At 39.1% G+C, this 18,294-nt stretch overlaps 1 protein-coding gene across 2 annotated transcripts in view; it reads right to left on the bottom strand.

Annotated features, from left to right (window-relative positions):
* Positions 1-8,382: 8,382 nt before the first annotated feature.
* Positions 8,383-18,294, bottom strand: part of LOC121325445 (E3 ubiquitin-protein ligase NEURL1-like) — a 54,954-nt gene continuing 45,042 nt past the window's right edge. For both annotated transcript variants that reach the window (XM_041267920.1, XM_041267921.1), the window contains exons 4-6: positions 14,756-15,436; positions 9,565-9,693; positions 8,383-9,272 (exon numbers count right to left, since the gene is read on the bottom strand). In XM_041267920.1, the coding sequence (XP_041123854.1) occupies positions 9,031-9,272; positions 9,565-9,693; positions 14,756-15,436 (1,052 nt within the window). In that variant the 3' untranslated portion in view covers positions 8,383-9,030. The remainder of the gene's footprint in view (positions 9,273-9,564; positions 9,694-14,755; positions 15,437-18,294) is intronic.

Raw genomic sequence — 18,294 nt, 5'->3', positions numbered from 1 at the left:
TGAGATACTTACAATGTGTCTGAGCTGCAGCAGGTCGCGTCAGTGCCCTAAGCATGTCCAATACTTACAATGTATCTGAACTGAAGCAGGTAGCGCCAGTGCCCTACAATACAAATACAGCTGTATCTCTAAATAGACTCTTATTGCGTGTGCCACAGACCAACAACAAGCACCTATGAACTACATTGTCTTACATGATGCAGTCCAGGATCAATGCTCATCGGGTCTGTGACACAAGCAATAAACCTGTGTTTAGTGATGCTGATACGACGTGTTTAGTTTGCGGTGTTAAAGGCGTGGAGGTGATATTCTCAATGCACCAGAAGAATATTAAATGCAGCGCAGTCCTATGCATTTTAAAGTGTGCTAATACTTCAAACTAAAAACATGCAAAACTACAAGAAAATGTTAAATCTTGATCATGCAACAACTGTGGGTCCTTGTCCTTGATTGAAAAAACAGGTATATCTTACAATCAATAGCCAGCTCATGTGTACCGTACTCAAGGCACGCCAGTGCTAGACCATGGTGAGAGCCCCTTGCTGTTTGATTAAATATCTTCTTTCTTGGCATCACAGTGGCACTGAGTAGGCCTTTATTGACAAAAGTGAAGTCTTAGCATCTGAGAGGCAACGGTTTCATTCTCCATTGTGCTGGAAGTACACAGCAGGTCAGCTGTGAAACTGGTTTAACAGACCAGCCTGAAACAGCACGGTCAAAAAGCAACATGAATTACAAAAAGAGAAAATCAGCATACAGTTATACTGCTTCTGCACATGGAGTCTAGAAACGTATACTATTAGCAGTTTAGATTAACCTTTACAATATCAATGCAGGTATTTTTTATACTGTATCATATTCAGTACTTTAATTTAGAAGCCTAGAGCATGTTTGTCCGTTAGCAGTTGTAAATTGGTCGTAGATTTTTTTTAGGAGCGTGCACGTTTTGCCATAGTTAGATGTCTTGAATTCAACATACATTACAGTCCCTGAACGTCTGCCATTGATGATGTAACACTACTGCATGCATAACTGCCATTTTATTTTGTAATACCATTCCAGCAAGAATCCACAGCGAAATGAACCGAGACTTTGAACTTTTATTGGTCTGATGAGAGTGTCAGTGGCTGTGCAAGAGACAAGGGTCCGAGAGTGTGTTGTGGTGGTTCGTGAGTTGGTTATAAATGAGAAAGGAGAAGTTAAAAAGATGCGTTTGAATAACAGGGAAATAAAGTTTTTGTCCTCTGTTGGGAGCGAGGACTCTTAGCAGGGATTCGCCTGGCTGAAGAGAGCTTGGCAAGTGCAAAGAATGAGAGCGCTTTAAGAGGGACGCTGTGCGTCTGAAGGGTTATAGTGTTCACACTCGCCTCCAGAAATGTCGTGTGAGAGATAGTAGGATGTGTGTGTGTGTGTGTGTGTGTGTCTGTGTGAGGGGGTAATGGAAGAGTGAGGGGGAATTTGCAGGTTTTTAATTTTTGTTGAAGGAAAAAAGTACATTTTAGAAAGAATTGAGAAAGAAAGCAAAAATAATGTTTAAAAGAATACTAGTCTTGGATTTAAAACAGTGTGGTTGAATAGTGTTTAATGCTGAACAATGGGTAGTCAACATGTTAGCTTGACACACACCGTACCTTTCATTGAGTAAACGGGTACACGCTTGCCATTGGGAGATGTCTCCCAGCAATTCACTTGGCTAGCTATTTCAAGTGTTAACTGCTTGCTGTTTGATGTTGTAGATAGTTCCACAGTTTGGAAATACAAAGGTACTATGCATTTTATAATACACACCGTGCTGCTTACACAAAATAGACGACTCTTGGACAATATCTTCTTAAAAAAAGAATGAACTCAATGTTGATAAACCGAGGCCTCTACCTGTAAGACTTCAACAAAAAGCTTTCATTGTCAAGGTTATCTGCTCCCAGTCATCTCTGTAAGGTCAAGCAGCGTGACTTGAGTCGGCGCAATGTGCTGCTAACGATCTTGTATGAAAAGAAGCGATTTAACTTCCTGTCTATGCTTATGCAACTCTGCTTTTAGAAGATGCAGTTCCTGTTGGCAAAGCAAGAAAAAGAAAGGAAATTGAGGCTGGTTTTAGTTGGTGAGGATATATACGGAGGACCAGGCACAGAACGTTCAAGTTTCAGGGCAATTTTGTAATCTTCAGAAAAATTCTGATATAATGAGTGCTTAAATAAAACAAACAAACAAACAAACAATAACATAGAACCCCATAAGATATAATTCAACGACACTGAACAATGACTGCATCATGAGGGGTTCTATAATAACTGCTCATGTTCACAGTAGTATACTGAAGCAGTTTTAGAACTGTAACCTGCTCTGTGCATTGAAAAGCTTGATTCATGTTTTCATTTGATAACAGGACACTGCATATTTGAATTGCTTATATACTTTCAACATTTTTGTTTTGTTATGTTTTGAATTCTTTTTATATATTGCTAAATGTTTACATTGTATCTTGCATTGCCCTAAAGAAAACCACAATAAAATGTATACTATTTGTAGTAAGTGTTCTCCCATTTGTTTTAGTTCTGTACTTCTTGACTATAAGACTTTGATTGGTATGGAGGTTATGTGAATAGCAGTAGTTACAGGTACTGTATGCTCTATTTGTCAGTTTAATAATATTATTTGAATATAATTGTTTTAATTTGGTTATGGGACATATTGTACACCCATGCTAGTTGAAGCCCATGTGTGCATATGACTCTGAGAAACTACTGTATAAAGCTATAATGAGCTGTAATCAGCTCATTCATTCAGCATTGTATCATTCTGTGATGTTAATACTAATTTATTAACCATGTGATAATGTGTCCTTGTGTTCCCCTTGACGTGTTCTATACCAACATTAACCCTAACCCCTAAACTTAACCCCAAACCCCCAACTCCTAACCCCAACCCCTAACCCTTAACCCTTAACCCCAACCCCAACCCCTAACCCCAACCCTAACCCCTAACCCTAACCCCAAACCCAAACCCAAACCCTAACCCTAACCCTAACCCCAAACCCTAAACCCCTAACCCATAACCTTAAGCACAAACCCTTAACCCCAACCCCTAACCCTAACCCTAACCCTAACCCTAACCCTAACCCTAACCCTAACCCTAACCCTAACCTTAACCCCAAACCCCCAACTCCTAACCCCAACCCCTAACCCTTAACCTTAAATCCTAACCCCAACCCCTAACCCTTAACCTTAACCCCAAACCCTTAACCCCATCCCCTAATCCTTAACCCTTAACCCTTAACCCTAACCCTTAACCCATAACCATAACCCCAAACCACAACCCCTAACTCCTAACCTTAACCCCAAACCCCTAACCCATAACCTTAACCACAACCCCTAACTCCTAACCTTAACCCCAAACCCCTAACCCATAACCTTAACCACAACCCCTAACCCCAACCCTTAACCCCAAACCCCTAACCCATAACCTTAACCACAACCCCTTAACCCCAACCCTTAACGCCAAACCCTTAACCCCAACCCCTAACCCTTAACCCCTAAGCCAAAGCATGTGTGCATATAGCCTGAGTGTGACAATCTGATATAACTTTTTTAAAGAAAATTCACCCCACATATTTCTCAAGTTGTTCATTTTGTGCTGTAATCATTGACAGCTGTGTTTTGGGGCAGACAGGTCATTAGGCTGGAGCATGGTATATGCCAAGCAGTCAGGCTGTACTTTATAGAGAAGAACTTACAGTACTGCTTCTATGTCCTCCTGTCTCGTTTAGAGACAGTGTTTGAAGCTTTGCTCCTAAATCCATTTTGTTTTAAACAGCTTAGATTTAGTGAAGACAAATAGATCCTTGTCTTAAAGTCCCTCCAGTCTGTTTAAAGTCAAGACCCCCATTTCCCCTTGCTTCCTTCTTTGATGAGCTGCAGTGCTGGTTCTCAGACTCACTAGCTGACTGTTACATTTTTATCAGGTTGACTCCTTAGTTTTTGAAAGCTTCTAAAGAGTGTGATGACTTTAATCTTGTAGGGAGTCAGTCTGGAAGAATGAGCTCACTATGTTTTATAAGATCTCTATTGTACAATTCTTCTAAAAACAACTCCATTCTCACTGGGGTTTCAAGGTCACTAACTCCATGAACAGAATAGGTGTGAACACATGAATGCCTTCACTACTATTCTGTATGAGCAAACTCGCTGATAAAGCTTTGTGTAGGAATTGTACTTTCTATTTAGAGCAACTGACATGTTATTTTACCCTTAAAGTGGTTATAGCACAATTTTTTCATAAGTTTTATCTGTTGTGCACTTCAGTATGTTATATTATTCTAAAATGTGCAGTTTGGAAATAAACATATTATACAGCATATATTTTCATTTTAAAACATGAGATCTGGCTCTATACTAGGGTAAAGAAATCTCTCTGTTTATAAGTCTTGCTTTTCAAGAAGTCTTGCTCTTCATTAGTCATCAAAGCCTTCTTTCCTGCCAGCTTCTGGTTGACATGCTTTGACCCCCCCCCCCCCCCCCCCGCCCCAGGAATGAACTAGAAAGTGAAACAGTAACAGAACGTGGTCATATGGTACAGTAAATCTCAGATATTTAAGTATTTTTAGCCATAGTAAGGCCCTGTAAACATAATTACTGTCATCGCAGATATTACTACAGGTCTCACAAGGCAGGATTTTTATTGCAGAGACCCTTTTCACCCACTAGATGGCACTTTGAGCCTTTTCTTGAACTTTTTTAGCTTACTGTACCTTTGGTCAAAAAAAGCATGACTATCAATTATGTTCATCTTTATCTTTTCCTCTTTTAGATTGAAATGAACACACTATCACATGTTTTCTGTTTCCCTTAACATTCACAACCCCCTACTCTTTGCCTGCTAAATGCTTCAGTGCCAAGAATCAATGACACTGACTTTGCAAACAATATTAAAGTGACACCTTCATATCCTGCTGTATCCTGTCTGTAACACTGCAATTGCTATAGTAACCAACTAGCTATAATGGCCCTTTCCATCACTGTAAAATCATATCAAATGAAATAATTCAAATAACACCAGCATCTCTGAAACACATTTGAAAACTTTATTGACAGCCCTATGATCATTTGACTCACACAGCAAACAGAGCGTCTACAAACGAAGCAATGAAAACTGATAATAAATAAAAACACACCATGAACTGTATTTTGAAATGTAAGAGACACTGGAGAAAAGAATGCCTTGATTTCCCGATTTAAAATCTTTAAAAGAACAATACAAATCTGAATCTTCATCTTCAGTGGTGGCTTTATCCTCTTTTGGTCCCCCTGTTCCTTATTAGTGGTTGAGTGTATAATTAGCACAAGATAAACCGCTGTGCGGGTCATCACAACGCTGTTAGATAGTTAGGTGCTCAGAGGAGATTGTCAAGCTCACAACGCTTTCAACAGGCGTTACAACAACTTTGATATATCACAGGATTCTATCTTACAAGAGAACACAATCCAGTTGCGTCCTATAAAACATTCATAAAAGCTGACTCTAAATGTCACTTCTTTAAAAGGAACAGGTTTCAGAAACACTAAAATACAACAGAAACAAAGAATAGGTTGTAAAAATCGGTATTCTGTATTCATTGAACATCACTGCAGTGGCTTCCTGGTAATTTCTAAGCGTATTTTCATAAAATGTGCACGTTAGTGAACCAATTACAAATTTGATCCATTTCTCACCAGATAGGAAACTGAACCTGACATACTGTAGTTACTATGCACTAAGTGTGTAAATGCTAGGGGATCTCAATGTTACTTACGACGCACAGCCCCAGTGGCATTTCTCAAAGGGACTCTCTGCTCTTTTTTGGGGGACAAAGCTGGGTTACTTTGCTTCAGTAACCTGCACTCAGTCTGCCTCAGAAATGCGGTGTGGAATATTCCTTTGTAACGCAAACGCTATATTATAAAAATAAGAGCTTCATACAGTGTCTTTGGGCACGAAAGTGACATGTAAAGCCTCTTTGTGGCTAATAATGAAAAAATAGCCTTTAATTCATGTTGACTGGAATATACACTGGAGACAACAGAAAAAGAAAGAAAAATACATGAAACTTGTTTTCTACTGAAACATTTTTTTGAAGTTACTGCAAATGGAATGACGAGTCCCAGTGTTTCCAACATCATTTTCAGTGGATTATAGAACGTTCTAGAACACTTCCTGTACCAATCAAAGCTTAAAAACCTGCCCAAAGGCACAATATTTATATAAAAAAACAGCTCCCCTCTTTACAATCTAAAAGCAAAAGACCACAGTTTCAGTTTTGTAAAAGGAGGTATGAGATGATTAGATTTTTTGAAGCTTTATAAAACAGTAATATACTGTTATAACAACATAGTCTAACTAAACCTTTACAAATAATACACAAACAAGAAAACAGAAACGTTTACAGAACAGACATTTGCTGCTGCTGCTTCAAAGCAAAAACTGATTTAGAATTAAAAAAAAAAAATGTAATCACAATGAATAATTTAGTCTCCACTATTAAACTGTTATAATTATGATGATTTAAAATTAATAGTTTAACAACCGCCACATATACACACTGAAAACGAATGCAGTTCTGTCTACAGGACTTCTCTGTTGAAGGAACATCAATGGAACTGGGATTGTAAAGCTTTTCAACAGCACACACAAAAAAATAAAAAAAAAACAATCAAGCCAAAGCCGTCACCTATGGATAGCTACGGATGCCCTAAAATATAGAATCCCACATTGTTTTTTACATAAGCACTAATATTTTAAAACTGTGGTGCTAAGACCTGTATATTAACCAGTTATTAGCACAACACAAAAGTGAACTGGGTTTGTGGGAATGAAACCCATACCTGGCTCACTTGATTTTGCTAAATACTTGTGTTAATCTTTCATTGTTATTTTTACATTACTGATGTTTACTCACGGTTTCCATATTCAATCATATAATACTGACCTGAATTGAATTATCCTCTGGGGGCAATCAGAGGTCAAGCCCAAGGTCATTGCCACATTTGTATGAAATATTTAATATGAATCTCAAATGTTTTCTGAGACTGGAATAACAAATAATGTTCCGCCAAATAGATTTGTAATGGCCAATGACCACTTTCAAAACTAATCATAAAAGGCAACATCGTACCAAATATGAAGGCAAAGCCTGTGGTCTGTATCATTAATATGGCCAGACATGAGAAATGATGTGGCAATGAAACCATTCATTTAAACACCAGTAATGTAGCTTAATTGAGAAAACTCTAGATTACAGCTTTGTACTAAAACTGAAAACAATATCTCAAAATGTTCTGCCTCACTCCTGTGGGAACCACCCATATTGGATCTGAGGTCAATGTAAAGGCCCAGGCAGTGTGGTGGCAGCTGCTTTGTAAAATACAGCCATAAAACTGTTCATTTTCCTTGCATGATGCCTATAATCAACGGGACAGGAAATCATCCAATACAGTCAATCTTAATCGTCTGAAACAGAAACAAAAGTCACATGACCACCATATCGGTATTTGGCCATAGGTCAGAAATGAAGGGCACTCTCAGGTATTTACAAAACCTTTTAGATCGGTGTGTACCCTGTGAAAAACTAAAAACACATCTTCATTTCTCTGTACCTTTATAGATTACAACAAAATTCCATTTCCTGTATGGTGGAACTGTTGACTTTTTAGCAAGTCGTGTGCTGAAGCACAACAGTTTCGATTGCTTTAAACATCCACTCATGAAGCCAGCTCAACCCGTCCACTGTGTCTATGCACAGTACTGATCCTTATGTATTAATCAATTGGATGTGTCCAAGTACAGAAAGGAGTCCTGTATTCAGGTGACCTAGAACTATGGACAGTCTAGTGGACAATAGTTCTACCTTTTAATTTTCTTTGGAATATTCTGTATACTGGCCATAATACATTAAAAAAAAAAATAAAAAAAAATAAAAAAAAAATTCAACGTGGTCCAGTATATGTGGAACCCTGTGGTACCTGGTGTATATGAACGGTTCTAGAGCCAGAACACAGGGCCTGTCATCCTTAACCAAACTGATCACACAAGGCTTCATCACTCACTTTGCATCACAACTACCTGCACCCTCTAGGACAGAATATGGGGTCTGGGGTCAAATCATTACATTGTCCAGTCTTTTGAATGGGTTAAAGGGTTGAATGGGTTTAAAGGGTATATATATATATATATATATATATTATATATATATATCTATATATATATATATATATATATATATATTATACACAGCTTGGCATAGTATCCATTTAAAGTTTGACATATGTTACTCTACCAACTGTAACGGTCGTCTTGTGACATGCTGAATGCTCACCCCCTCATGAAAAACAGGTGTCAATCACCGTGCATGGGTGGCACTAGAAAGATGCCTCAGTCGTTTATATTTGCATTGATGAAATGTTAAAGTTGAGTATGAAACATCTGCAGGACTTTATGGCTAGTTTACCCCATGCGCATGCATTGTTTTACATTTTCTGCAGTTGCAAATACGCAGGTCAGCTTTATATCTGCTTGGGTTGGTGTGCCGCACAGACAACAGTTGTGTTAAAGTTGCAGTGCTTCAAGTTGATGGGAAGCCCAACTGGGCTACCAGCTTTTCTCAACATGATTTCTCTAACCATGGAGGGGCCTGTTTAACTAACAAGTCGCTTTTCTTTTGCTCCTTCACTTGAACTTCAGTTTCATTGGACCAAGCTGCCTCCAATGCAAGAGGCAACTTCTGAACCTTCAAACATGTCTCTCTTTATTTTTAGTCTCTTTAAACAACCTGGCGCCCCAGTGACCAAACGATGGCTAGGACGGCAGTTCTCCCTGGTAGTATAAAAACAATTGGAAAAATAAGTTTGTGAAAAAAACCTTCAAATCGTGGACTTTTTGAACCTAGATATAATCTTAACAATAGTGAATCCATTTTCAGAGTTGGGCTGCTCTGCGCCACATTAATGTTTCCTTACAAAAGAGCTCCCCAATTCCACGGTTAAGATGGGATCCCTGTGTCTACGTGCTGCGGTAGGTTTTTATTATGTCTTTGATGGTCCTTCTACATATCGGGCAGCATGCGTTGGTCATTTTCTTCAGTTTCAGGCCACAGGTGTAGCACAGACACATGTGCCCACATGCGTAGATCACAGAGTCCACCATGTTCTCATAGCAGATGGTACACTCGTCACTCCAAGAACCACAGGCTGCAAGGAAGGTGGGGGACTCAGGTAAGCTGATGGGAGAATTTGGAGTTGTACCTGTAAAGGTAAAGAAATGAACGAGCCATTTAGAAACAGACAAGCAGCACAAAGAAGTAGCGGGGTCATTTATAGCATCGTGCATGCACACTTAAAGGTAACTATACAGCTAATCCATCCTTCCTGTTCTATGACCCATTCAATCAAACGGTTTGGGCCATGTCCAGATATGATTGGAAATTTGATTGAACAGAGTCATAGAGCAAGAAGATAATATTGGTCAGCAAAAGGCACAGTACTTTTTGCTTGAATCCACCCTCATGTGGCAGTAAGTAGATGTAGTTGTATTTACCCCCGGCGGAGCTGCTGGCGTGGAGTGTGGGGTCAGAGTCCTCGTTGCAGAGGACTGTGGGAGTGTTGGGGGTGGAGACGGGGGAGCAGGGAGCTGTGAGGCCACGGGGTTCTGGAAGATGAGTGGAGCCTAAAAATTCAAAATAGAAGTTTATTATTTTTACAGCAATGTGCATGCAATTGAGTAAGTACAGTTCACATACATAGTACATGTATATATATATTATATATATTATATATATAACTTATATAGATAATATATATATAAAATCATATTATAAATCGAATACGTCCTTAATTATTGCAGCCCAAACTTCTCACCTTTAATGTGAAGAAAATGTAAAACATCAAATAGAAATATTAACACATATAAGAGCAATTTATACAAAGAAACACTTGTCTATTAGGCATATTAGTAATGCATATTGTTATATTGTTAAATGAACATGCCTGTACCCTCCTAGTCACCATTATTTGAGTTGGAAGAGTCCTCTTTATTACTTGATATCTCCCAGACAATGAGTCCCGCTTCTTTGATAATGGCTGCCTGCATGTCATGGATGATTCGATATCGGACAGTAAGGTTTTTTTTTGTCTTTTCTCAGCAGTCAGTCATGTTCCTGTTTGTGTACTCGGGCAGTCATATCTTTTGTTGATGATTTTTAATACAAGCTTCGCTGTACTCGAATATAAGATGCAGGACATGCTTGAGAAGAATAAATTGGTTTAAAAATTGCATCTTAATTCAAAGGAATACGATCGATATATATATATATATATATATATATATATATATATATAAATCCCCTAAAAAGCTCCAATGCTTCTATATTCTGAGATTGTTTTCAGGATTCTGCTTGGGTGTGCCCTGTATTTGGATATGGTGCAACAATAACAGTTGATACAGAATGCCTTAGCCGTGGTTTATCACTTTTACACTGCAGTACCATAAACACTCCATTTTATTACAGCTGATGCTATCAGTCACACATCGTAGCAGATGTCATGCGCTCCACATTTACCATGGTAACAAATGACCTGATAAGGGGCTGTGGATTGTTAACACTGCACGCTTTTGAACAGATCACAATCAGTAGCACAGATGCAAATATTGCAGCATGGCTTTAAAAGTACAAGGTAGTAAATGCCTTGAGGAGGCAGTGTTGTCCAGTAGTTACAGTCCAGGGCTTGTAACCAGGAGAGCACTGGTTCAAATCCCACCTCTGCCACTGACTCACTCACTGTGCAAGTCACTTCACCTCCTTGTGCTCCAACCTGCAGATGAGATGTTAAATCAATGTCCTATTGTAAGTGACTCTGCATATAATGCACAGTTCACAGCCTACCTCTGTAAAGCACTTTGTGATGGTGGTCCACTATGAAAGGTGCTACATAAAAATAAAGGTATTATTATTATTATTATTATTATTATTATTATTATTATTATTATTATTATTATTATTACAGCAAATAGTCAAAAGGTTAAGAGTCCCCCAGCGCTGCTTTTTTTGAGGTGGTATAGTACATTCATCACAGACACCTAGGTGGCTAATGTCCCTGTTGTAAAAAATGGATGGGAGATGCTTTGTTCTTCTCTCATTGTGATAATCTTCATTTTGGTTGAAATGTGTTGCTCTAACACAGAACCAGACTGACTTGCTGTCACTGTGACAGGATAGAGCTGTGGGCCCAGGTGTGACCGGCAGGGAAGGACGCTCAGACACAGGGAAAACTAGATTTAAGCCCTGATGCGCACTTTTAATTAACAAAACAATAATCTAAAACAGAAATCAAAAGGCACAAGGACTGAAACAAAAGGTTTAACAAAACAAAAACAAACAAACAAAAAAATGCTGTCAGGCTGGGCATTCGCCTTCACTGAACAGATCTTTACATACCCAGCAAATCACAGAACACAAACTCGCCAAACTCCTTCCTCCTTAATGCAGCCCTGGGCTCTGCTTAAAGGATGTGGCTGCTCCCAATTAACACTAATTATTTCATTAAGGAGTAGTCACATTCTTGTATGTTTTTGGCAGGGACTGGAAGTAACCTGATCCCTGCCAACCGCCATCAAAACACAAACAAAAAAACAGCAATTATTTACAGGCAGAGTTCTCCCTCTGCCACATGTGCCATGACGGTTATTGATGACTGCTCTAGCATTACAATAATACATTATTACTATGGGTGCAAAGTTGCTCCATTCCTCTTCAGCAGTTGGTATTGTACTGTGGAGCCAAGCATATCTGTAAGACTCTGGGTCCTATATTCCAGCCACTATAACTCCTTGAATGCCAGCAAAAGCCATTCGTATTCGATCGATGTATTCAAAATAAAATGGTGACGACACATTTCCAAATTCATAATTGTTTAACTGACAATTTCTTAACTAAGGTTATCTCATTGTTTTAGAAAAAGAAAGCTTTACAAATGTCAACACATGAAAATACATGCACACATTGCCATTGATTTTAAGGCATTTTCTCTATGGCCATCTAATCCTTGGCCTCTTTGAGAGACTGACAGTTATGACTGTGACAGTGCTTTCATGATGTGAAGATGGAAGTATTCCAAGAAGCATTTTTTAGAATATGTTTTAAAGAAAAAACAGATATTAGTTTTCAATAATAAACACAGATAGTTCTGCCTGGTTCACACAAAAAAAGACTTTACACCAGTTGTCATATTTTAGCTGACTTATTACTTGTTACCCACATAGAACCATCTCCTGCCCTGTATACATGCCATGTCAATACACCACTCCAAGCCCCAGACCATTTAGTCAGCAATAACCGGGAGTGTGCCAATACAGGACTGCATGCTCTCTTGCCCCCAGCTGTGCAGAGAAACTGTGGGCGAAGGACGTGATACTGAAGGCTGTGATTAAGCAGCACTAAGATTTGGCGCAGTAGGTGGAAAACTGTTCAGTTAAGCGTGAAATAATGTCACTTTAATGGAATATATAATGCAACTGAAAAGAAATCATGCAATAATGAGTCTACTGCCTGCCCCCGCAATACCAAAATAAATCTGAGAGCTCAAAGTCATGAGATGAAGAAAGACTCAGACCATTGCAATAATCTGACACAGCTCTCCCTTGGATCCTGTATATCTTTATAAAACCTGGTACCAAACTGGGGTCGTTTCAGACATCAAAGGAATGATATAAGCAATGCAATAAGTGAAATTCAATAAGCTGAATTTATACAGCATTAACAGACTGGTTCAAGAATAGAGTCAATGGCATGTGGCAAAATGGCAAAAGGAACTATGGTATATACTGCACTTGTATAGGACTTAGTACATTCAAAAGCAGACAGTCTGTCGATAACATTGGAAAATCATCGAGGGTTAACAAACAGCCTGCTTCCTTTATGCCAGGTTGCTAAATTTTAATCAGCATCCCAAAACCCTTTTTTTTCTGCTCTGAAACCACATCCTTAGGGAGTTGGAAACAATTGTGGTAGCTTTAGAATGAAGGGATTTCAATGCTTAGCCAGCAAAAGAAAAGCCCTGCCATCTGTGCAGTGAGGGAAGTGCTCTCTTTACCATGCCAGGGGTCTTGGAAATTGTCACAAAGCCAAATTAAAATGCCCAGTAGTAAAATATTACATTGGAAGAGCAAAATGGCTTTTTTTATTTAACAGTGTTGCTTCAGTTACCAAGTTCAATTCTGCTGTGTTTTCCATTCCATTCTGTTGTATACAAATGACACTTATATAGCGTATTTCATATAGAAGCATTCCGGCAGTTTATAAATCAAGCTCTATGGTAGTAGTTAAACAAAATCCTGATAAAAAAAAAAAAAGTGTTTAGTCTAGCCAAATGCTGACTATCTCTGCCCTTTGGATGACACAGGGAAGAGAATTCCAGAGTTCTGGAGCATGACTACTGACGCCCTGGCACACCTGTTTAACTGGAATCTTGCGACTGCTGGAAAGCCAGCATTTTCTGAACATTAGTTGTAGCCAGGGCCGGTCCATTCAGCAGTGAATGACTTTATGCCAGTAATGTACAGTATGTAGTACCTTGTAATGACTGGTAAGTTGGTTGTAATTGCAGTAAGGTTCAGAGCTTCATTAACAGAGATTTACTGTGAACAAGCTGTAGCTCCCCCCCCGCCCCCTTCCAGAGCTTTGAGCTTTTTTGTGCATTAAACATGAACATTTTGTTTTCATTTTTTTATTAGCATTTGTTGCCATTGGTGCTACACTGTCAATATCCCAATCAGAATTTAGTTTGAGGGAGCTCCTGAGTGGTGCATCCGGTAAAGGCGCTCCGCGTGGATTGCAAGATGCGCCCTATAGCCTGGACGTCGCCGACCATAGACGGGAGTTCCCAGGGGGTAGCGCACAATTGGGTCGGGGAAAGAGCCTAGGTCTGCCAGCGTGTCCTTGGCTCACTGCTCACCAGCGACCCCTGTAGTCTGGCCAGGCACCTGCGGGCTTGCCTGTAAGCTGCCCAATTCAGTGTGAAATTGATGGTAATGATGGTATTGATGGTATTGGCAATGAGGAGTCACTGAGTTGAAAGTGACGTAAACAGAAAGATCAGTCGACTCAAAGATCTGTAATGCGTTCACATGGCACCACTGGAGAGGAAGATGTTAATAACTGTAAATGGTTTGCCTACTTCAGCTACTTATCAGTTATATCAATCATCTGCAGGAAGGGGCTTTGGGGTGCTCTTTGTATGCATTACTCATCTATGCTGTGTTAGAAAAGCTGTAGAATTTCAATAAAATGTTTTTAAAAGTTCAGACAGTTAAACCCTGTTAATCCAGCACTTAGCACGATCAAATGCATCTGTTTATCATTTAACATCCTTATATTTTCCAAACAAAAATGTTAAACAGTTTGTCTGATAAAATCATTTAAAATCTGTCAGTACTATTAAAGTAATCAGAGAAATATTTTAAAAAGCTTCCTATGAAAGAAAATAGTTCACTTAAGTGAAATTAGCAATAAAGTTAGGCACTGATGGATTTTTTTTATTTTTACTACTTTAATTTGTTTGTATTTTTCATTGCTATATTCAGACAACATTTTTTTTAAAAAATGGTTCGAAATAAATATGAACTCAACTAAAAACAATTTGACAATTTTTAAGTTATAAATTGTGTTTGAATCTTTTTCCATTATGGTCAAGATACAGCCGGAAGGACAGACACACAAAAAAGCCAAACTTACCCAAAATTCTTAGCTGTGCCAATGCCCCATGCAGCCCAAAGAACATCCATAGTGGGCGGGAGTTATCCACACAGACCTGCATCCCAGCATTCATTCCGTTGTGGCTTAAAAGAAGTTCACCTTCCTGGTTGACCAAAAAGCCCAGGATGTCCCCACTCTGGAGGGGAGTGGGCACCCTGCACACTGCCCAGAATTCCTTGCGGTCCACCAGAGACTCCGGGTTGTAGGGCAGGTCACTGGGCCGCAGCACGCTGGGATCACAGGAGGTCACTCCATAAGACAGGGAGGCCGAGCGGCCGGTGTTGGACTTGTTTATTTTGATGAAAATTGTCTCCCCGATTCGGAGGGGCCGGTTGGTGAACACCAATGTTCTCTCCTCGCGTGCGTGCTCGGAACGGCCCACCGTCTGCTCGTCCAGCGTCTTGATGTGCGCCCCCCTCAGCTGGTGGAAGTGCAGGTCACTGTCCAGGTGGGAGGGCAGTAGGTGTGACTGCTGGGAGTTCAGAGAGTTCTGTGGAATGGGGCACGCAGCTGAGATGAGATGGAGGTTTTCTTCTTGCAGGTTGAGGTCACAGAGGCTGACCGAGAGACGAGCATCGTCTGTCTCTCTGCGCAGCGAGGGTCTCCGTACAGCAGTAAAGGACCTAGGGCGCAGGCAGTCAGGGGGTACAATCTCACTGTCTGTAAGGGAAAGGAAAAGTCAATCTCCTAAAAATAAAGGTCGTCACCTACAGCTATGACATCACCTAGAATTTTAGAATTGAGATATTTAAAAAAAACAAAAAAAAACACTGAAAACATTTGAAGGTAATTTAAATCTTTTATTTATCATGTAATGTAGGAACTACAAAATTATATCTCACAAGTCTACCTGAAGCCATAACAGAAAACTACAAAGCGGTATCTAATTCAATATGTTAACATAACATTATTCAGCAGGTATTCCTGTAATAAAAATATTCAAGGTGTAATACAAGAACAGTTTTTTTTTTTTTTTTTGTGAATGACATAGATTAGATAAACAATTAAGAAAGGCAACAGAAACAGTTGATATATACGCAACATATAAAGACAGACAGACAAACACCAAAGTGACATTAATCAGAATCAGAAGACCCAATCTATGATAGTTGTTCTTGTGTGATTCAGCTGCCTGACACATGTTTATTACTGGAGTTTAAATATAGCCCAGGATTATTCAGCCCATATAGTGGTAGCACAGTGTCCCCTTTCTCTTTGCAATGTATAGCTGGCTTAAACTTGATTATCTGAGCTGAATTGGGGATATGGAGCGTGGGGTGAGTGCAAAACTACTACCACTGTGGGAGCATCACTGGCATAAAGGAGTCCCTCATGAATATTTTCACACTCTAAATCTGGAATCCCAGCTCCCATGATGCTCTATAATTAGCCTGCCACTGGAGCCTGCTTGGCAGAGCTCAGAAACAGAGGCTAGGGGTTAACAAACACAACAAAACCCGAGGCCTGCGCTGGGAGTGCCACTGAAGAGATATTCTACCCCCTGTACTCCAACCTCCATTCCAACTCATCCGACTCACACAAGTGAATGGATGATTGCTGGGAAGCGCTTCGAGTTTTTATTATAGAAATATAAATACCTTTTCCAGTTCAGGACATATGTACAACACTATAGTGCATAGTGTTCTTACGTTATTCTGATAAATATGTTATAATTAACATTGATACAGGACAATTTAAAATCTATAAGCTATTATTGACAAACATTATGGTTGCTTGGAGTTAAGGACAGACACAAAGGGCAGCAGATAATGCCAAATGACCTTCCTCGTTATTAAATACAATTTATTTTTTAATAATAATATTATTTTCATCTAGATCCTTCCCACCCAATACATTCAACCCTTTAGAAGAAGATGAAATCCAGAAAATTTGCTTCAGTCAAGAGATAAGAGACGTGTTGAATCATGCATGACAGTCTAATGTTTAACTGTGTTTCTCTATTAGGCGGCTTGTCCCACACAGGCAGGTGCAGGCTTGCCTTCTGTCACATTCCCTGTAGAGCTGGTCCACATATTGTTTTGCACACTCTTGACACTTGGGACACACATAAAATAAGGCATTCTCATGCTGAACCTTACATCAGTTTACCAGTTATACACAATTTACTGGTATTATGAGAGAAATGTAATGATGAAATATAATGAACCACTCGACAACATCATAAAATGATATGATAATATCTGGACAGCCTGTCTTCGCCTCAGTCTCTGCAGCCATGCCAAAGCTTAAACACGGTCTGCACTCTAATTTGATCTAATCCCAGGACTGACTACTCACTGGGCTCCTGTTCTATTTTTTGTTCTGCCACATTTACTGCCCTATATGTAGAATCCAAATAGCTTGACATTTAGCAAAGCAATTATAAAACCCCAAAGTATCAGACTGAAAATGACCATTATTAAAGTATTTTATTATTTTGTTTAAAGCCAAAACTGCACTGTTCCATTATCTTTCCCAACGATAATTGCAAAAATTCTCATGACTACCAGCAAGAGTGAAATCACATTCCAACATGTCTCTGAAAAAACCATGCTCGCTTCAATAAGCTGAAATAAAAAAAAACAAAAAAACAAATGCTTCATTTTATCAAATATACTGCGCCAATTAAGCAAATGATAACACATGGTGATGTTTAGCTCAGTGGAGCAATAAAACTAATATTTTAATAAAGAAACACCTGCTTTCTAGGTCCAGGAAACTGTACGACTGTCACTGTCCATGTTGCTAAGATTCTTTTTAGTCAGAATTCTTGATGCCAAACAGCTCAGACGGCACAGTGTGCATAAACACATCTAGGTTTAAAAGGTTTTAAATGGCATTTTCCATTCTTTGCTTCAGTACCGTTTTCATTGCTTCACTATTGAATGTCTCTCTCCTCAAGTCTCTAAAGCACATGCTTTCAAAGGGACTTCAGTTCAGTACAGAAAGTACTGATCAGTCCAATAAAAAATGACTAAAATGAAAAATACCAAAGATGGAAGATGACTGAACTATAGTTTTGTATCTTCAGACATGTTAAAAGATTGTGAATATGTTTAGCACGATTGCCCGTCATAATTATGGTGGAATTAAGATATTTAATCATAAAAGAGAACCATTGGAACCATGTCAGTTGGTAAAGATATAGAAAGAAGGGACTGCAATAGGGTGTGATAGATAAAGATAAGTGAAAAAAATAAGTGAAAGCTGAAACAAAAACACATTGGAAATGTAAAAAAATAATAAAATGTAAACACAAGCCAAGTTTCAAGAAACCATTGGGGCAACCTTGCCCAGCACAAAGCAAACAGGCACAATTGGAAAACCCACGTTGGCCAAGGTTTCCCCAATTGTTTCTTCTAACTTGTATCACAAACACAATCTAAGTTAGAAGAAACAATTGGGCCAACCTTGGCCCCCAGCGGTTTTACAGTTGTGCCTGTTGTAGAGTTGTGCCTGTAGTACTCAGGGAGATGGTGTTGAATTCTCAAAATGTTTGTTTTATTTGAAACTACAGA

This window comes from Polyodon spathula, chromosome 13 (assembly GCF_017654505.1).
Source record: "Polyodon spathula isolate WHYD16114869_AA chromosome 13, ASM1765450v1, whole genome shotgun sequence".
NCBI lineage: Eukaryota > Metazoa > Chordata > Actinopteri > Acipenseriformes > Polyodontidae > Polyodon > Polyodon spathula.
This window is presented reverse-complemented; position numbering and strand designations above follow the sequence as displayed.